Raw genomic sequence first — 20,771 nt, 5'->3', positions numbered from 1 at the left:
CTTCGCTCTTGCCGGGCAGGCACTTATACCACTGAGCTAAATCACTGGCCCTCCCATTCTTAAAAATTATAAATCTTCCTGCACTGTGATAATTCATGTAGGCCAATGATAACGAATCTTTTGGGACTTAGGTTTTTTTTTTTTTCCTGTCTTTTTCCTTTTTATTGGTACCGGGGATCGAACTCACGACTCCCTGCTTGCAAGGCAGGCACTTATGCCGCTGAGCTAAATCCCCAGCCCCGGGATTTTGTTTTTTATGTATCAGTCAATTTTTTAAAAAATTTGTTGTGGGGCCGGGGATTTAGCTCAGTGGCATAAGTGCCTGCCTGGCAAGCGCGAGGTCGTGAGTTCGAATCCCGGTACCAAAAAAAAAAGATTTACAAAAAAAATCTTTATTTCGGTTGTTTGAGACAAGAGTCTTGCTGTGTAGTTCAGGTAGGTCTTGCATATACTATGTAGCTCAGGCTGGCCTTGCACTTGTGGCAATCCTCCTGCATCAAGGGATTCTCCTGCCTCAAGGATTACAGGTGTCTTCATCACTACTTTAGGCTATCTACTTTATTTATTTACCCATATCTTGTAGTTTAAAAAAGCATGCACACATCAAATGTCCTGTCTCTTACTATTCTTTGCATGATGCTTGGAAATATTATCATCTTCCTGGTGGTTTTTTTTCATTTTTATCGGTACCAGGGATCGAACTCACGACCGCCTGCTTGCTCGCAAGGCGCTTATGCCACTGAGCTAAATCCCCAGCCCCATCTTCCTGGTGTTTTAAAGCAGTGACTTTGTGTTAATTAATGTTGCTTGGCAGGGCAGTACTGGGAATTAGACTCAGGACCTTGTACTTGCTAAGCAGGTGCTTATGTGGCTGAGCTATATCATTGGCCCTGGTGTTGACTTTTAAGTTGTGTGTGTGTGGTTTTTTAAAATTTTTTTGTACCAGGGATCTAACTCACAACCTTGTGCTAGCCAGGCAGGTGCTTACACCACTGAGCTAAACCCCTGACCCCCTGGTGTTGACCTTTTAAAAAAACAGAATTATAACACCTTTATAACCATATTTATGTTATTGTCATTTGAAAGTACAGTATTCATAAGCAGAGACCATGAGAGTATTGTACATGTTAAAGGTAAAAAGATCTTTTTGATGTTTTCATCTTCTGTTAAGACAACTTACTGGTTTTTCTACAGGTTTTTAAAAGTTGATATTTTTCCTCTAATTAGTGTTTAATCTTCAAAAAGGTTATACCAAAAGGAGCCCCAAACAGCTAAATTTCAAAGGCTCTTTATTTCTTAGATTTCAAATTTTGTTTTTAACAAAGAAGTGCAAACATAAAGTGATGCAGTGTCTTGGTCTTAGTTTTTTTTTTTGTCTTTTTCATTTTTATTGGTACCAGGGATCGAACTCACGACTGCCTGCTTGCAACGCAAGCGCTTATGCCGCTGAGCTAAATCCCCAGCACCTTGGTCTTAGTTTTAATATGATGCTTGTAGTAGTGATTTAGAAATGGATATTGTATGCTAATTACTATGAACTATTTTAGAGATTCAGTGAAGAGTGTGTCAGAGTTGAAGCTTTGGAGGAGTGTTGACATCACAGCAGATAAAAAAATGTAATGTGTGAAGTATTAAATATGTATCTGTACAAAGAGCTATGAAATCACACAAAGAGAGTTTGCTTAAATTTGAAGGGGAGGTCAGAACTAGATGTGATCCTTATGTTTTGCTGCCTAGGCTAACTAGCTACTAGGAGCTTTGCTAATGTTATTTCAGTATCATCAATGTGTGCTAAGTTGAACCTTTGTAACTACCCTTAGCGGCAGTTTTAGAGAGTTTAATCCTTACCGTATTCAGGTAACAGTTAAAAGAAGAAAGTAAAACATGGTTTTCTTTTGCCGCCGTATCTATTGGTATTTGGATAATTGGAGTTTTATTAAAGTAAAGATGAATGTTTAGTGTTTTTTTTTGAAACAGGATCTTATTAGTTCCTAGGCTCAAAGACTTCCTGCCTCAGTTTTCAAGTAGCTCAGACTGTAAATGTGTGTCACCGTGCCTAACATTTTTGAAATTCAGCTTGGTTTCTTTTTAAGAAGACAAAATACATACATGGTGCTATACATTTATAGTTTATTTCGTTAACTGTAGAAATACATTTAAATTGCTTTTACTGTATGATTACCTGCAAACATTTGTTGATTGCTATGTGTGGTGCCTGGTTGTAGAGATGCAAGATTGCATCCAGTTGAGCATTTGTCCCTATGGGTATCATTCTGATACCAGAGACAGAATTTATACAGTTATAAAGATGTATCTGTACAATATAGAATTGGTGGTTTTTCAAATTTATCCTAACTGTGAAAATGTGAAATGATCTAGAAGCTGAATGTGTAAACATAAAAATAAAATCTTGCTTACTTGTCATCCTCTCTGTTCTTCATGTTTAGTGTTTGAGGCCATCATTATGGGGCTCCAAAACAAACCTTGATTGAATACTGGCCTTCTTGCTTTCTGCGTGTTTGACCTTGGATATTTGACCTAACCTTAGTGAACTTAAATTTTCTTTTTTTTTTTTTAATCGTTACTGGGGATCGAACTCATGACCACATGCTTGCAAGGCAGGCACTTATGTAACTGAGCTAAATCCCCAGCCCCAAAACTTATTTTCTTAAACTAATTTCTTGCTGAATGTTGAAAGAATTAAGCCTCATTTAATAAATGAAAGCTATAAAGATTAAATATTCATGATGATGAGAATGAAGGTACAGTACCTATTAGGGAAAATGGGCTACTCAGGCTTCAACAGAGATGGTGATAGGCTGCTTTTGAGTTTGATTGGTTTGTTCTTTCTTTCTTTCCACAATTGTTTATTGCATATTGTTATCCCCTGAATAGTTGCTCAGACTAGTGGCCCCAGGCTTGCAAAGTCAGTCAAACAACATAAATGTCACGTTGCTTCCTTGCTTGGCAGGAGTGGGAGGCAAAAGTGGCTTCCTTGCTGCTTCTCCCCAGCTGACAAGGCCTCCAGTGGCACACAGGGAGGCTGCACACCTTCCTTCTCCCCAGCCTGCCAGTACCTGAGGTGCGTGAGAACTGCATTGCTTCCTTGCTGTTTCTCTCTGTCCAGCCAGGGCACCTTTCCTTGGTTTTCTTATTTTTGTGGATTCCTGAATTACCTCTCTCCATAGACAAGTCTTAGTTGAGATCCTTCCTATGTCCCTGGGGCCCATCTCTCTTCTCCTTCTCTTATGTTGCTATATTTCAGAGTCTGGACACTAAAACTTGCAGAGGTTCTTTTTGTGCTGCTTAACACTCTGCTGTTTTCCTGGAAGTCTCTCTTTTTTTTTTTAAACCATGATACAGGGGATGGAACCCAAGGCCTTATGTGTAATTGCAAGCATAGTGTCACTTAACTACATCCCCAGCCATTTGGATAGCTCTTCTCTACATTCTGTGACTCAGTACTTTGTTGGTAGTTTGGGTTAGGCCAGTGTAATAATTTTTTTGACTAATTTAATTCACTACTAAAACTAAAGGGAAAAAAAACCCCAAAAAACCCTAAACCTGAATGGTGTTAATTTGTGAGTAACTTAGTGTGACTGTTACAGACTGTGGATTCAGATGTCAGAGTCCATAAATTTTTATGGGAACAGAGATATACCTTTTCTTTTATGTTTTGTTTATTGCTTTCTTACCACAGTGGTACAATTAAGTGGTTGCTATAGAAACTGAATAGTCTGCAAAACCTAAAATACTATCTAAGTCTCTGCAGAAAGTTTGCTGACCCAGGTCTCCATACAGAGGGGGTAACTACACAATCCAGAAAAGCAACAAAGTTAATACAGATGTAAAAGAGTGTGTCTTTATTAAAACACACCAGGAAAACTAGATAGTATAATGAATAAGCAGTCTAAATTTTTTCTTGAAGGATTTCTCTGAAGTCTTTTCAAAAAGCTCAGCTGTAATGAAAAATGTGTATTTATTTTAAAGTCTTGGAGTGACCTTAATATGTTATTTCTTCATGATCTGAGGAATTTTGAAAATACTGTTTTTTAATTTGTATGGTGATTGTTGCAATTACTGTTGACATTTGAGAAACTTAATCTCCCAATTTGATACTATGCTTGGAACTTAGATAACATTTTTCTCCCATTGGTTTTGAACTCACAGCCTTGACATGTTAAGCAAGCATTGTCTCACTTTCCCCTTCTCTGTAATTTTTATCTTGACCCTTTAATAGAAACTGTAGTTTTGCTATTGACTGGATATACTCTATTGAGGAAATGCATCAAGATCACCTGAAGAAATTTTAAAAATTCATGTGCTTCCTCAAAATCTCTGAGGCTGAGGCCTACCTACAATTATTTTGAGGAGACTCTTCAGGTATTTTTGATGCACATCCCTAGTTAGGATCCATGTTACTTTATCAAATTCTAATTTGGAAAAACAATATCTAGAATTCAAGGACAGTCTTAGCTACATAGTGAAACCCTGTCTCAAACCCCATAGCCCCAAATCTATTTCCTAGAGATGTTTTTAGTCTATAAAGAATCATTGTCTAAATTTGTGTAAATTGACAGAGGTCAGCAGCATTACTTTGGTGAATTAACTCTTTTGATAGCACTCAATTAATAGACTAATAGAATCCAAGTTGGAAATTAGAGTGGAAGAAATGTACTATAGTTATGAGGTATTTATTTGGTATGATAGAATCACAGTGAGTGAGGAGATAGTGTACTTCATAGGATAGAACATAATTATAGGAAACCTAAATTTATTTTATTTTTGAGACATGGTCTCAATGCAGTTTAGGCTGGCTGTGAGCTCACTTTGTAGCCCACGTTGGTCTTGAACTTGGAATGATCCTCCTACCTCAGCCTCCCTGAGTGCTGGGATTACAGGTGTGAGCCACCATGCCCGGCTCTACCTTTTTTTTTAGGAAGAATATATTCCCAAACCATTTGTTTCGTCACTGTGCCTATGAGGCTATATGCCACATACACAAATAGAAATTGTAGGTCTTTTTCTCAGGTTTTCACTTAAGTTTATTGTTACAGATTAAAAACTGGTGGTCAAGTTAACACCAGCGGAATTAAATTAGCATGGTACTGAGTTTAGATGGCCCACCTAAGGAAAACTGCCTGCATAAATGGAAACGTGGAGAGGAAGAGTTAGCATTGTGAGTTCTCCTAAGTGTTGTTTGGAGCTGTTGGTTCTCCTGGAGGAGCTAGTCATACTGACTCCCCTGATATGAACTTGGCTGTTATCATCTGGAGGCGCTCTAGACCTTGTTGCTGAGAATGGCTGCAGTTTGCTTTGGGGGAACTCTGGTCCTTACTTTGATCATCATTTCCTGGCCCTAGAGGGAAAGATGTGTGTTGTTTAATCTCTAGGAGAAGTTTGTCACTCTGGCTTCCTGATACGTACGTGGCTGTTCTCATTGTTGCAGGAGCTTAGACTTACCCACTGTCACTGAGGATGGCTGTGCTACTTTTCAGGAGAGCCCTGATCCTTATTTTGAGTGTGCTGCTTGGCTCCAGTGTAGAACCCTCAACCTACTGGCACAGATCCTTTACCTTGCTGGCATAGACTTTTTTTTTAGTTCTGGGGATTGAACCCATGATCTCATGCTTGCCAGGCAGATACTTGTGCCATCGAGCTATGTCCCTGGCTAGCATAGACTTTCTAGCTTCTACTGCTGACCTTTGGGTCTTCCCAGCACAAGTCCCTGGGATAAGGTTGCATGAGTCATTGTCAAGGGCTCTAGGTCTTTAGCTGGACTCAAACAGGACACTGCTGTGGATCCAGGCCCTTGGCTGGATTTTCTAGGTCTTTAGTGTTTTGGACAGATTTCCTGCTTTTTCTTGAATTTCAACTCTGGGTGACCACCATAAAATAATATTATAAATCATATGTCCTATATTTATTTTATTTTTTTTGGTACTGGGATGAACTCACGACCTTGTGCTTGCCAGGCAGATGCTTAGGCCACTGAGCTAAATCTCGAGCCCCTTAAAGTAACTTTGAAAGAAAAAGTAGATTCACAGTCTCTAACATAGTATTAAAACAACAAATGTTGTTTTCTTCCACTTGTTTTTAGGCATGTACATTTGTATCATACAAAACAACTGGTTTGAAATTTTAAAACACTAGGAGAAGCTGTGTAACAAAATCTAGACAAGTCAGTATAGTATTCAGTTTCTTTGAAACTTTTAGGTATTGAAAATGGTTTCATGCTTACATCAAAGAGAAAGGGATTACTTTTGGAGCTATGAAATAGTAGGCTTCGAGCATCTGTTAATATATGAACACAGCTCTCTTGTTTGTTGTATGGTGGGATGTTGTTTTCTACATTTGATTGTCCTTGTAGGCATTAATTTTCCTGGAGAGTACCCAAGGAATAGAGTTTAAGCAATATGAAAATACTTGTTGTAGTAGAGTTTAGTGACAAATTAATAAGCCTGTATAACAAAGGGTTTTTTTGGGTGGTGGTGGGGAGGAAGTATTCTGTATTACTGTATCTAGAACTGGGACTAGGGCTCTATCTAGCTCAGTGGTAGAGTGTTTGCAGCGTATATGTATGACCCTGAGTTTTATCTCTAGTATTACAAAATGAAACACACAATTAGAATTAGTGTAATATGCTTGTGATTATGTGTATAAAAAGGTTGATTTAGCTGATTTTAACAAATTGGCTCACTTGATTGTAAAGGCTGGTTAAATTCAGAATCTGCAGGGTAGGCTGATAGGAGAACCTGAAGAGATGATGATGAGAATCAAGTCTGAAGGCAGTTTGCCTTTCTGTTCCTTGGGAAGTCTTTTTTTTTTTTTTTTCTTAAGGTCTTCAAATGATAAGGTCTACCCACACAGTAATTGATTTTACTTAGAGTTTACTGATTTCAGTGTCAGTATCTAACATATCTAAGAATACCTTCCCGGCAGTATCTACCTAAGTATTTGATCAAATATTTGGGTACTATGACTTAGCCAGGTTAATCCATAAAATTAATGATCACAGGGAGTATAATAGAAAGCATTTTATAATACACATTCCACATTTTAAATTTTAAAAAGACATCTAGAAATGACTTACATTGATTGTGATATTTGTGTCTATTTCTGTTCAATTTCAGAGCCCAGAAACACTGTTTATTCAAATTTACAATCTAAAGATATCTATGAACCATCTATAACATTTATCTTTATGATTAGAGTTTCTACATTTCAAATTGGTAGGAATGATTCTTGATGGAAAACATGGTAACTTAACCTTTGGCCCAAAGCTAATTAAAGAATAGAATTTTTTTTAATATGTAAAGTGTGAATGACTGACTTAAATCTTGCCAAATGAGGTATGGTGATTGTAACAATGGGGGGAAATGGTGAGACTATTGAAAGAATTTTACAACTTTGTCAATGAATTTTGCCTTGTGCCCTGTCCATTAGTGATTTTACTGTATTGATGAACCAATCTGATCTTTCTTGCTTTTGTCACCACTGCCACCACTGATCCCAGTGGTGAATCATGGACCTTTAAGCTGAAGCAGGAAGAAGTAGACATGTTAAAATCTTGCTTCCTCTACCTTGGGCTTGAGCTTACTTTGTAGCCCAGGCTAGCCTTGAACTTGCTGTGATTCTCCTGTCTCAGCCTCCCAAGTTCTGAGATTGTAGATGTGTGCCACCACACTGCGCAAACCCAGCCTTTTTGGTCCTGGGGATTGAACTCACAACTGCACGCTTGCAAGGTGGGCACTTACGCCACTGAGCTAAAACCCTGGCCCAACCCCAGGCTTTTAAAAAATTTTTATTTTGAAACAGTCTTGTTATATTGTCCTGCCTGGTCTCAAATTTGTGATCCTTCTGCCTCAGCGTCCTTTGTAATTGGAATCAAAGGCATGTACCATTGCACCCAGCTAAGAATTTTCTTTTTTTAAGTCACAGAATTAATATAATAGTTTATGTAATTATACAGTCATTAATATGGCTTTTACTTTTTAAAAAATTTTATTTAAAGAAAGACAAAATAGGTAGAAATAATACGTATGTTCAGAGAAAAAAGTAAACAGTAAGAAATCACTAGTTGATGTTTACATATTGTCATTTTACAAATAGTTGTTCAAGACACAAAAATGGAACATGTAAAGTGGGAATTCAGACAGCGAGACTGCAAACAGTTCTGTTCAGCTATCCAACAAAAACTTAGTAATATGGTTATGAATCCTATACACTTAAACATACATGCAGTTACCCATATCTTCATTTATGTTGAAATTAAACAAACTAAAGCAGGCTAAAATCATTCCAAACAAAGAACAATAGTATTGCTGGATTTCACGTCATGACACTCTGGATCAGCACTGGGTACTGTAGTGTCTTTTTTGAAAATTTTATTTAAAGACCAAACAAAACAGAAAATGGGTAGAAATAACACATACTTTCAAAGAAAAAAATAAACAGTAAGAAATCACTAGTTGATGATTACAGATTGTCGTCTTACAAATAGTTATTCAAGATATTAAAGTGGAGCATATAAAGTGGGAATTCAAACAGTGAGACTGCAACCAGTTCTGTTCAACTATCCAACAAAAACTTAGAAATATGGTTATCAATCCTATACACTCAAACATACATGCAGTTGTCCATATCTTCAATTATGTTGAAATTGAATAAACCCAAGGAGGCTAATATCACTCTGAACAAAGAATAATACTATGGCTAGGTTTCATATTATGACACTTCAGGATCAGCACTGGGTACTTTAGTGTCTCTTTTTCTTCAGAGTATTTGTTAATTTCATCATGTGTCATAAGATCAGTACTCATGGCTTTTTAAAAAATAAATAAATAAATACATGATGTCTTGCTGTGTTGTCCAGGCTAGGTTTGAGCAAGGACTACAAACACGTACCATTGTGCCAAACTGGAATCCTGAATTCTTGTATGTGCGTGGCTCAGTGCAGTGTAGATGTCTGACCTCTGAGTTACAACTTAGCCTAGGTGTCCTGAATTTGTAATATGCCCCCAACAGACAATCCTCCTGAACCATATTTCATAAACACTACTGGATAAATTCCACCTGAGTTTTAGTATGTTCAAAAGAAAATAGGGGTCAGGGATATAACTCAGCAGCACAGCATCTGCCTGGCAAGCACAGGGTCCTGAGTTTGATTGCCAGTAACCCCTTTCCTCCAAAAAAGAAAAAAAAAAAAAAAAAGAGGGCTGGGGATTTAGCTCAGCGGCATAAGCACCTGCCTTGCAAGCAGGCGGTCGTGAGTTCGATCCCTGGTACCGATAAAAATGAAAAAGACCAAAAAAAAAAACCAAAGAAAAGAAAAAAAAGAATCTCTGTTGTGATTAAATTTGTTCCTTATAGTGAGGTTTATCAAGCTTTTGCAAATTGACTGGCTAAACCTAAAGTAAGATCTTGTGCTTTGCTTTATATTCAGAACATTCTTGGAACTGTTAACATTCACCTTAGAATGGGAATTTATACTGTACATTGCATAAAAATTTTCTAATTCTCTTTAATTTTTTACTTCATTGTAATCTGCCTTTGTAAAATATTTTGGCTTTATTATTTTTGATTATTAAAAAATTAGGAGACCATGTTACTAGGACATGTAAAGTGGAAAAAACATTTTCTGCCTCTTTTGGATGCTGATTATCTGTACTCTAAATTTTGATCTGATTTTTACTGTCATGTAATCAGCCCAAGAAAGTAGCTCTTGCTTTTGTTACTCAAATTAAGATCTTAATTCATTATAGATAAAACTTTCTTTTTTTTGTATTAACTTTAAAAATTAGATTTTTCTTTAGTGCATTATATTCAGAATCTATGGAAAGATAATTGGATAAAATGGCAGAAATAGAAACATCAAGAGGAGTATATTTGTTATATGAATAGTTATACAGATTGAAATATGTTTTTATGTTTTGAAGTATATTCTGAAAACCTAGTAATTTGCAGAGTAGTCCTATCTGTGTGTAAGGCCTTCTCATCTGGGTTCCATTTCTATTCCTTTTCTCTCAGGCCCTTCAGCCAGGGAGTGCCTCTTCTGAATTTTTTTTTTTAAAGGCTTATTATAGAAATGTCAGGTCCATAGACACAACTAGAGAATGACATAATACATTTTCATAATCATTCTTTAATATGAGACATCTAGTTAGTATTCAGATGTCTTTCCCCAAAGTGTTCATTTGATTTATTTTACAGTTTGTTTGGATATAGATATAATTGTGATCTACAAATTGCAGTTGGTACATACATATGTCACTTGTCTTAATCCACAGGCTTCCCATTCCATCCTGTTTTCTTTCCTCAGAATTTGAAGAAACTGAATCATTTATTTTGTTGGACTTTTTACAGTTTTGCTGATTGTGTCCCTGTAATGTGGTTTAAAATTTTTCTGTTTTTTGAAATTTTGAGATAATGGTTTTGCTAACTTTTTCAGGCAGTCCTCAAACTTGTGATCCTTCTCCCTCATATCCCTTAGTGTTGGAATTATAGGTATGTAGTCAGCTCCCACAGTGTTTTTTAATACTTCTTGCAAATTGGTAATTGGAGTTAGAGGCCTTAATCAGATTCAGATTTAATTTTGGTGGCATTAGTTTCATAGATGGCATAGTTTTATTCTTTTACTATACCAATATAAAATATATAGCTACAATTATTTGTATATCATTTCTGGTTGTCGCTTTGATTGTAAGAAGCCTTGGTTAATGAGTTACAATAATGTTATTAAAATTATTTTTTATTTTGTTTTTATTTTTGAGACAGGGTCTCGTGCTATAGCTCATGCTGGCCTTGAACTCATGCGGTAACATAGGCCTGCCTGGAACTCTGGTCCTTCTGTCTCAGCCTCTCAAGTGCTGAAATTATAGGCATGCATTGCCATCCCTGGCTCAAAATTCTTAATTCCTTTCTTCATTTTTCCTCTTTCTCTACCATCAGTATTTAACATTGATTTAATTGAGAAAAATAGCTTTTTTTGCAGTATTTTCATCTGCTTAGCTACTTGTAAAATTTTTGCATAACCATAAGGTATCATTTCTATATTATTTCCTTGTCCGTATAAATATGGTTTCTGCCATTTTAAACCATTTTTCTGAAACCGTTCTCATCCAGATTATCAATGAGTTTCAAGCTGAATATAGTAGACCCATCTCAACCCTTTTGCTTGATAGTTGGACAGATTTAGATACTGATTGCTTCTCTTTGAAATTCTGTTGGTGTCTGTGAAATGCTGTCTCTTGTTTTTTGTTAGCCTCACCTGTATATTTTGGTGTGTGTGTGTTTGTATGTATAGATTGACTTTTGCATTGAACTACATTCCCAGCCCTTTTTAATTTCAGTGCCTCAGTAAGTCACTAAATTGCCCAAATTGGGCTCAAACTTAAGATCCTCCTGCCTCAGCCTCTCAGGGTGCTAGGATTATAGCCATGTGCCATCATACCTATATAATTTTAGACTCTTTTAAGTATTAATGTTGCTCTTCCTGGCTCTAGGCTTGGCCTTTTGCTCAGCTTGCTCTGTTCATTCTCTCCTGGTCAGCTCATCCATTTCTGTGCCTTCATTTACCAAATTGTCTTAGTCACTTTTTCATTACTCGGACATAATACTCGATATCCACAAATTCAATGAGGAGAGGTTAATCTGGGTGAATGTTTTTTAGAGATTTCAGTCCATAAATGGCCAGCTGCAAAACAAAATGATATGATGGAAGGGCCTGTTGGCGAAGGAAAACTTTGCTCATCTAACAAAGAAGCAGAGAACTGGGAGGGAAATACATCCTTCCAAGTTACATCCCAGAGACCTAAGCTTTTCCAACCAGGCCCCCCACCTCCTAATATTACAGGTAGCTATAATGCCCAATCACCTTTCAGAAGCCCATTTATGAGTTCTTGAGATCTTGGTGCAGAGGTTAGGGTGGGGAGAGAATTTAAATATGAACCCTGAATCCATCTCCATGTTTGTTTGTTTTGGAACAGGGATTGAACTCAGAGCCAGTGGTAGGGCAGGAGTTGTACCACTGAGGTATATTTCAAGCCCAACTTTTTTTTTTTTTTTTTGGTAGGTTTTTCTTTAGAACTTGTTTGCTTGTACAGCCTGGAAATTTCATAGTCTCCTTACTATCAATATATGTAAACTGGAGTTAATCTTATTTTCGTCATTCCTTTACACCTTGGAGTTTCTTGTTCAATTTAGTTTCAAACGATAAATCCTGGAAATTATTCTTGACACAAGTTACCTCTCTCTCACTTTGTAGCTGCTCACATCTAGCCCACATCTAGTCACCAGACCTACCATAGTCAACTGATAATTTAAGTCTATCAAATTCTCTTTTACTGCTGCTATCCTAGTATAGAATCTAACGACTTCTCACCTTCATCCTGCAAACCTCCTTTCTGATTTTGTTGTTCAGTTTATTATCATGGCTTTTGTAAAAAACAGAAAAAAAAAAAAAAACCCCAAACTATTACCTAATGGCTCTTCATTACCGCTTTGATACATTGTAAAGAAATGAACTTGTTTTTGTATTTCATCCCCTGCTTATCTGCTTGGCTTTATCCCTAGTCAGCACTTGTCACAGTGGTCATACTGTCTTAATTTTCTCTTTCTTGGCTTATTCCTTCAATGGATTGTAAACTATAATGTAAAGAATCCTTTCCCTATTTAACTTGTGTTTAAAACAATGCCTAGCATATATTACTGTTCTATATATGTGTGATGCAGGGTACAGATACGCACCACCACACCCGGCCTTTTTAAAAAAAATCTTTAAATTTGTGACGATCTGATTATGTTGCCTATGCTGACCTCAAACTCTGGCCTCTTGAAGTATCTAGAACTACAGGAGCAAAAACATACTCCTGGACTGATAAGTGATTACTTAAGAAACAATCTGATTTTATTTTTACAGAATTTTACTTCCAATTACTCTAATCTAATTGATTAAAGTACTTCTTAGACTTTGTTTTAATTTTTGAGATAGGATCTCACTATGTAGTTCAGGCCAGCCTCAAACTCACAGCAGTTCTATGTCAGCCTCTTGTAGTATTGGGATCACAGGCATGTGCCACCATGCCATTTCTATTGTATAGAAATTGATTTGGTGTTACAAGTATATCAAATAAGGGCTCTGAAATAGTAAGTAATATACAAATATTTGGTTAAGGAGGTGGATTTCTGTGAATGTATAGAAGTGAGGGCAGTTCATTCTGCTTTTTTTTTTTTTTTTTTTTTGTCTTTTTCATTTTCGTTTTCATTTTCATTTTCATTTTCGATCCCTGGTACCAGGGATCGAACTCACGACCGCCTGCTTGCTTGCAAGGCGCTTATGCCACTGAGCTAAATCCCCAGCCCTGTTTTGTTGTTTTTAAAATACATGTTTCTAACAATGAGAGCAGAGAGAGAGAGAGAGAGACCAGGGAGGCTTCTGTCCTTTACCACCTCAGGAAGACAGTGCTGGCAGTTGGCCTCTTGAAACACAGAGAATGAGTTTGAGATCCTCAGAAAAGTATTGCAGATTCAAGCCCTAGAAGGCAGATGGTATGGGAGCTGAAGCCTCTGCACTGGCACCCAATAGGAAAGAGAGGGTGGCCAAAGGGGATTCTGGAAGAGCAGCAAGAAATGCTCCTAGCTCCAGTTTGCTTTCCCCTGCTCCCAGTTCATCAGCCACAATCCGCCATAGTTACTGCCAGGATTTGCTGGGCAGACAATAAATAAACGATTGTTACTTAAAAAAAAATAAATAAAATATATGTTTCTGAGGGGCACAAAGTACATTGAAATTACATTAAACCAGTTTCTTAAATGCATTCATAAAGAGAATATGAGATGGCTGAGAAGTTTATTTATGTTATAAATACCAGCTATTCTAAGGTGGTTACAGTCAATCTTGAAGGTTACTTCAATCAAGACTGGCTGTATCATAGTTTTTATACCTTTTTGTAAATTATATGTTTTAGTTTTTGGCTTTAAGAGAGAATTTTAGTCTTCCTGAGTAGTTACATGTTTTTTTGTCCTGTTTTTGTGGCATTTGGCTTTAAGAGAGAATTTTAGTCTTCCTGAGTAGTTACATGTTTTTTTGTCCTGTTTTTGTGGCACTGGGGATTGAACCCAGGCCCTCATGCATGCTAGGCAAGTACTCCACCACTGATCAATATCCCCAGGCTAATTATAGGTTAATATTTTGAAATTAATGTATGTAATAGGTAACATGGTTAGGAGTACTTTTATGTTAAATTTTAAGGAAGTGCTATTTGGTCTCATTAAAGGTAACTTAAAATATTTGAAAAGCTACATATTTTGACAATAGTTGACTTACTGATTGAAAATGTCTAATATTCATGTTAGCATTACAGTAAATTTCCTTTAAAATATGCTCTATAATTAAAAATTTGAAAATTTGAATTTTGAGTTGAAAACATCTTATTTTCTCTTCTTTTCTTCTTAGGTGGAATGAACCAAACGTGTTGATCTCCTTGTTATTGGTTGGATTCATTTGTAAAAGAATCATTTTCTCCTGTGTGGAAGCCACTTCGTGGCATATTTAATTATAAATCCAAGGATTGGAAAACCTTTTGATTTCCTGAAGGAGGGACATACCACTCTATCAGATAAGCTTGACATTTCAGCCAAAATGGTGCTGTCCCAGAGACAACGAGATGAACTGTAAGTTTCTCTGTTTTATGCTGTAGAAAATAATCCTCTCAATGTAGCTTTTTTCCTTCTTTGGTACCAGGAATTGCACTCAGGACCTTGTGCTTGCAGGCAGACACTGTGCTTCTCAGCTATATCTCTAGCCCAAAAAATTCTTTCATAAGAGACAAAGTAGTAAAACATACCTTTGGGAGATCTCTTCTAATATTAAAACTATTTTTTGCCACTGTTCACATGTTGGTTTAGGCAGTTTGTTTTGATTTTAAAACTAAATCTTTGTTTTTCTATTTTGGGGAGGAGTTTGAGACAGGGTCATACTGTATAGTCCAGGCTGGCATCAAAGTCACTATTTTCTTGCCCCAGCTTTCTGAGTGCTGAGAGTATAGGTATAGTACCACCATGCTCAGCTTATTTTGACATAGCAGTATATATCCTTTTAACTTTATCACGTATAAGTTTAAAGTAAATTGATAAGTTTTATTCTCTTTATCTTTTAAATATATTATGTTTAATAGGAAGATAAATACTTCATTTTGTCTGGAATCTGTGTTTTAGAAACTTGGAAGCCTTGTTTTTATTGTTACTGCTAACACTTTGCCTTTGCCTTGGTAGGTTGTCTTGTATTATCCAGTGGCTATTATAGCATTTGAACTTTTATGAGGTATTAATATGTTAGATAAGGCAAATGCATTAATGAGAGATGTGATAATTTGACCACTGCTTTTGTGTGGTATCCCATATGCTATAGTATTTTTTGTGGTGAACAACACAGAGCAGAAAACTTAATGTCTTCTTGTGGATTTTTAATGTTTGTTATTTTTACTTATCGTTTGTTTGTTTTGGTTTTTTTGAGGCGGAGTATTGATATGTAGTCTATGTTGACCTTGCAGTGATCCTGCTGCCTCAGCCTCGCCAGTGCCGGGACTACAGGAAAGCTGGGCACGGTGGTGTATGCCTGTAATTGCAGCACTTGAGAGGCAGAGACAGGGGAATTGCTGTGAGTTTGAGGCCAACCTGTGCTACCCTGTCTTCAAAAAAAAAAAGGCAAAACAAAAACAAACCAATAACTAAAAGTATTTTCTGTAGTTTTAAAAAAATTGAAAATATTTTAAAAATGACAAGATTATACATACAGTATTTCTTTTTTTTTTTATTATGGAGAAAAAAAAAACAGAAATAGGGTACAAGTTATACAGAATTTCGGAAAAAATAAACAATAGGAAATCATTGGTTAATAGATTACATATTGTTATCTTATAAATAGTTGTTCAAGTTCCAAAATTAAAGCATATAAAGTGGACTTTCAAACAGTGAGACTGGAAATGGTTTTGTTCAATGATCCAACAAAACTCAGTAATATGGTTATCTATCTTACACACTTAAATATATATGCAGTTATATTCTTTAGAGCACTTTCTTTTCCTTTCTTTTGTACAGTGACAATCATACAATACAGTATTTCTTGTTTATCAATTTCTTGTTAACATTTTGTATTATTTGCTTTGTCATATGCACTCTGTAAGGCTTGTATGTAGTGTGTATACATAGTTATTTTTCCTAAATTAAGAGTGCATTATATATATAACAAATCCCCCTTTAGTATTCAGGTCTTAAGAATAGAGCATTCTTTATAGAACACAGTGTGGTTATCAATTTTGATAAATTTAATGTTGATGGCTGCTTTTATTTATTTTACCTGTCAATGTTCCAATTTTGTCAGTTAACCCATAATGTCCTTCATAGTGTTTTTCCTCCTCTAGTACACAATTCAGTCTTGGATTAGGGGTTGCATTTAGTAGTCATTTCATATCCCTTTCTGTCTCTCTCACCTTTTTTCTTTTTCTTTTTGTTTTATTTGCAGTACTGGAAATTGAACCCAGGATTTTCACATTGAGCTACATCCCCAGCCCCTTTTTTATGTTTTGAGACAGGGTTTTGATGTGTTGCTAAATTGCTGTTGTGCTTGTGATCGCCTTCCTTCGTCTTCCAGAATGCTGGGATTACAGACTTGAGCCACTCTGCTCTGCTAATTTTCTGTCTCTTCAGTCTCATTTAACCTGGAACATTCCCCTAGCCTGCCTTTGTTTTTTATGATGTTGGTAGTTTTGTGTGTGCATGTGCGTGTGCTTTAATGGATGTTCCTCATTTTGGATTTGCCCATTATTTCTTTATAGTTAGGTTCATGTTTTGTGTAAGTGGGGAGACTATCTTAAGGTCGTGTACACATTGTCATTTTCCATTACCTCGAAGTTACCATCCATTGACAATTCTTGCTTGAATCATTCACTCCTACAGTGGTTTTGAAGTGATGATTTTCTAACACCATCACTCATTCCACATTTATCAGTTAGTTCTCAAGATTTTACTAGAAGCAAAGAACCTTTTTCTCTCTTTTCTTTAAATAGAAGCCTTTTCATTGTTGGTATGACCTTGTGAGTTCTTTTTTTTTGGTCTTTTTCGTTTTTATCAGTACCAGGGATCGAACTCACGATTGCCTGCTTGCAAGGCAGGCCCTTATGCCGCTGAGCTAAATCCCCAGCCCCTATGAGTTCTTATATATTCAATTTATCATTCATTGCTGTTGTTACTGTTTTTGTACTTGGGTTATCCCATACCTGGCCTATATATTTACCTTCAGTTGGCTGTCTTGTATACTCCTATCATTTTCGGGGAGAACTTTGTAACTTCCTAATATAACAAGGTATTCCAAAATTACTGTATCCCTGTCTTGCCTTAACTCTGGAATCAGGCATTTCTTTAACAAACCTTGGTTCCTCATAGTGGGGAATGACTAAGAGATCAAAATATAGGCATAAGGTATGTATAAGTATTATTACTGGGATGGCTTTGCTTCTAGGCCCGTTAAGTAAACAACTGGGAAATACATGTACATATAAACACATGTGCACACATCCTGGTACAGACCTGTACTGAAGTTTTTTCAGTGTTGCATCCAATAATTTTTTCTTGTGGGGGATGTCTTGTACACTGTTGGTTGTTTAGCAGTGTATTTGGCTTCTACCCAATAATTACAACAACCAAAATGTCTCCAGATATTGCCAATATCCTTAGTTAAAAGCCACTGATAATACACACACACACACTTTAGAAATCAGACTATAGCAATACTTTTAATTTCATCTTATCTCCACAAGATTTTCTTGTTTTTCTTGTCTTTGTTTCCATAGTGAGAACCCAGATTCTTGTATCACACAAAACTCTGTGTTTTGTTTTGTAACAGTCTTGTTTTGCAGTTCTGGCTGGCCATGCACTCAATATGTGGCCCAGTCTGGCCTCGAGCTTATGGTGATCCTTCTGCCTTAGTCTCCTGAGTGCTGGGATTACAGGAATGTGCTACTGATAAAAATGATTAGATCTGTTTGTGTCACCAGTGGTACAAGCCCCCCATCCCCCCATGAGACAGTCATGCATGTAACCTCTGATAATCAGACATACCAATTATATTCCCATTGTATATATGTCAGGCTGCAAAGAAGATATCAAATTCCCCAAATCACAAACTATATAAGCCTTGTTTGCTGGCCATAATGCAATAAAAATAAAGTTAATAACAAAAGGAGAGCTAGGAGAAATCTATCCTTTTAGACTTCCAAAATAGACATCTCAAGCAGGGTGTGGTGATGTATTCCTGTAATCTCAGCACTCTGGGTGGCTGAGGCAGGAGGATCATTGTGAATTCAAGACCAGCCTGGACTACAAAGTAAGCTCAAGACCACACTGAACTGCATAGTGAGACCCTGTGTGAAAAAGACAATTAATTAATTAACTTCTCAACTCAGGAGTTGATCAGAATGAAACTTGGGAAATGTCAAAAATAGCCATGTAATGCATACAAAAAAAGTATATAAAGAGAAAGAAAATATATGGCCATTGATTATTATAAAAACAAAAATAAAAAATGGGCATTCAAGAATAATGACAAGTCCACAATAAGCAAAGGGAAGAAATTAATCAGTAAAAGCTGAATTTAATAAAATAGGAAGTATAACCTGATCAATTTTTGTTAAAACCAAAAACTAACTATTTAGGAAGACCAACAGAACAGATAAAACTGATATAATAATGAGAAAAGAGTAGCTGGGGTTATTGTACAGTGATAGAATGCTTTCCTGGCAAAAGTCTGGGTTTGTATCTCCAGTACCACAAAAAGGGAGACAGAGGAGGAAAGAAAAAAAGATGAACCATACAGAAATAAGGACAACATAAGTTAAATTTTGGAGATTTTCAAAATTATGAGAATGGTTTGTCTTAAATTTGAAAAATAAATAATATGGGTCATTTTTTAAAATGTATGATAAAATTGTCTCAAGTAAAAATCTTGAGTAGATCCTTAACTATAGAAGAAATTAAAAAGTTAGTTCAGTAAAGGTTTCAAACCTGGATAGTTTGTTTTTTCTATTTTTTGTGACAGGTTCTTGCTATGTAGTTCAGGCTGGACCTGAACTCACCCGTGTAATCTGATTGGGCTTTTAACTTAAAGCAATTCTCCTGTCTCTGCCTCCTGAGTGTTGGTATTACAGGCTTGTACTACCACATCTGGAAAACCCAGACAGACTATCAAACCTAGACTCAATTTCATCAAATTGTTAAAGAAACAGTTACTTCCCAAATGATATCTTTTCTAATACATAAAGATAGAAAATTTAGAAGTTCATCTTTTGTGAGGCAAACACAACCTTGATAGCAGTGCTTGACAAAAGGAAAAGTAGAAAGAGAATTTTCAAAGTGATTCTCATTCTTTAAACTTTTCTTTGGTTGTTAGAGACAGAGTCTTGCTCTGTAATCCAGGCTGGCTTTAATTCCAGTTCTTCTACTTTGATTTCCTAAGTGCTGAAATTTCAGATGTATGTCTCCTGCCTAGCTCAGGCTAATTTTTAATATGCCAGCTGTCAAAATGCCAAATAACCTAACAGTTGAAGCCAGGGGCCAAGAAAACTTTAATTATGGTTAAGAAAGCTGTATTCTTAGCATGCAAGGAAGGTCAGCAATGAGAAACCTGATATCCAGGTGTGGTGACACAAACTTGTAATCTCAGCTGCAGGTGAGGCAGGGGCAGGAGGAGCACAAACTTGAGCCCAGGTTGGGCAATTTACCAGTTTAGCAAGGCCCCTTCACAAAGAAATGGTGTAAACCGGTTATGGTGGTGAATGCCTGAATCTCAGCACTTGGAAGGCAGAGGCAGGAAGATCACTGTGAGTTCGAGGCCAGCCTGGACTACAAAGGAAGTTAGAAGGCCAGTCTGAACTGCATAGTGAGACCTGTCTCAAAAAGACCGGGGGGGGGGGGGGAGGCCAAAGGAATGGAGATGTGGCACAGTGGGATACTGGTCGTAGCTTCCATCCCTGTTAACATATTAAAAAGAAATAAACCTTATTAATAAATGGGAAAAAATATGCTCAATCCAAATGATAAAAAAAATAGTATTTTCATACATACAGTGGGGTTTTTGTTTTGATGATGATGATGGGATTGAACCCCATGGCCTTGTACATCCTAGGCACACTAGGATGTTTTGTCAACCCCCAAAGTAGTAGTTTTGTTTTGGAACAGTATCTCCTACGTATTTCAGGCTCATCTTGAACTTATTACATAACCCAGCATGTCCTCCAACTCAGTAATCCTGCATCAGTCTCTAGAGTGTAGACTTTCAGGAAGGTATTTATCACCAAAAACAGTATTTTCAGTATCCATTTTCAAAACCTCTTACAAAATAAGGAATGGGATAGTTTTCTAAGGCTTTGTGCCAAAAATGTATGGAAATATTAAATGCATTACCATTAGTGAAGAACAAGCAAAGAATTGCTGTGCTCCCCCCCCCCCAAAGAAAGTAATAAGCACTAAGGAGTAATAAAATCCAAGATGTGTAAATTTTGTTGTAAAAAAGAGAGGGAAAAAAAAAAAGAAAAAGAGCTCTAACGGATATAACAGCAAGTGTGTTTGGGGGTGTTAAATAGCTGACTTTATCAATGTTTTTGGAACATTGAACACAGCTGTTTGCAGTCTCCCTGTTTGAATGTCCACCTTGTGTTCTTTGATACTGTGATTTGAGGAACTATTTTCAAGAAGATAGTGTGTAATCTACTAGCAGG

At 36.6% G+C, this 20,771-nt stretch overlaps 1 protein-coding gene across 4 annotated transcripts in view; it reads left to right on the top strand.

Moving 5' to 3' along the window:
• Positions 1 to 20,771, top strand: part of Pafah1b1 (platelet activating factor acetylhydrolase 1b regulatory subunit 1) — an 84,464-nt gene that overhangs the window by 19,843 nt on the left and 43,850 nt on the right. For all 4 annotated transcript variants that reach the window (XM_013152231.3, XM_003469673.5, XM_023565027.2 and 1 more), the window contains exon 2: positions 14,456 to 14,673. In XM_013152231.3, coding sequence (XP_013007685.1) covers positions 14,642 to 14,673 — 32 coding nt within the window. In that variant the 5' untranslated portion in view covers positions 14,456 to 14,641. The remainder of the gene's footprint in view (positions 1 to 14,455; positions 14,674 to 20,771) is intronic.

This window comes from Cavia porcellus, unplaced genomic scaffold, assembly GCF_034190915.1.
Source record: "Cavia porcellus strain 051 isolate PalLab524CR breed Dunkin Hartley unplaced genomic scaffold, mCavPor4.1 scaffold_6, whole genome shotgun sequence".
In the NCBI taxonomy this organism is placed as follows: Eukaryota; Metazoa; Chordata; class Mammalia; order Rodentia; family Caviidae; genus Cavia; species Cavia porcellus.
The sequence above is the reverse complement of the archived record's forward strand: the minus strand, read 5'-3'. Positions and strand labels throughout refer to the sequence as shown.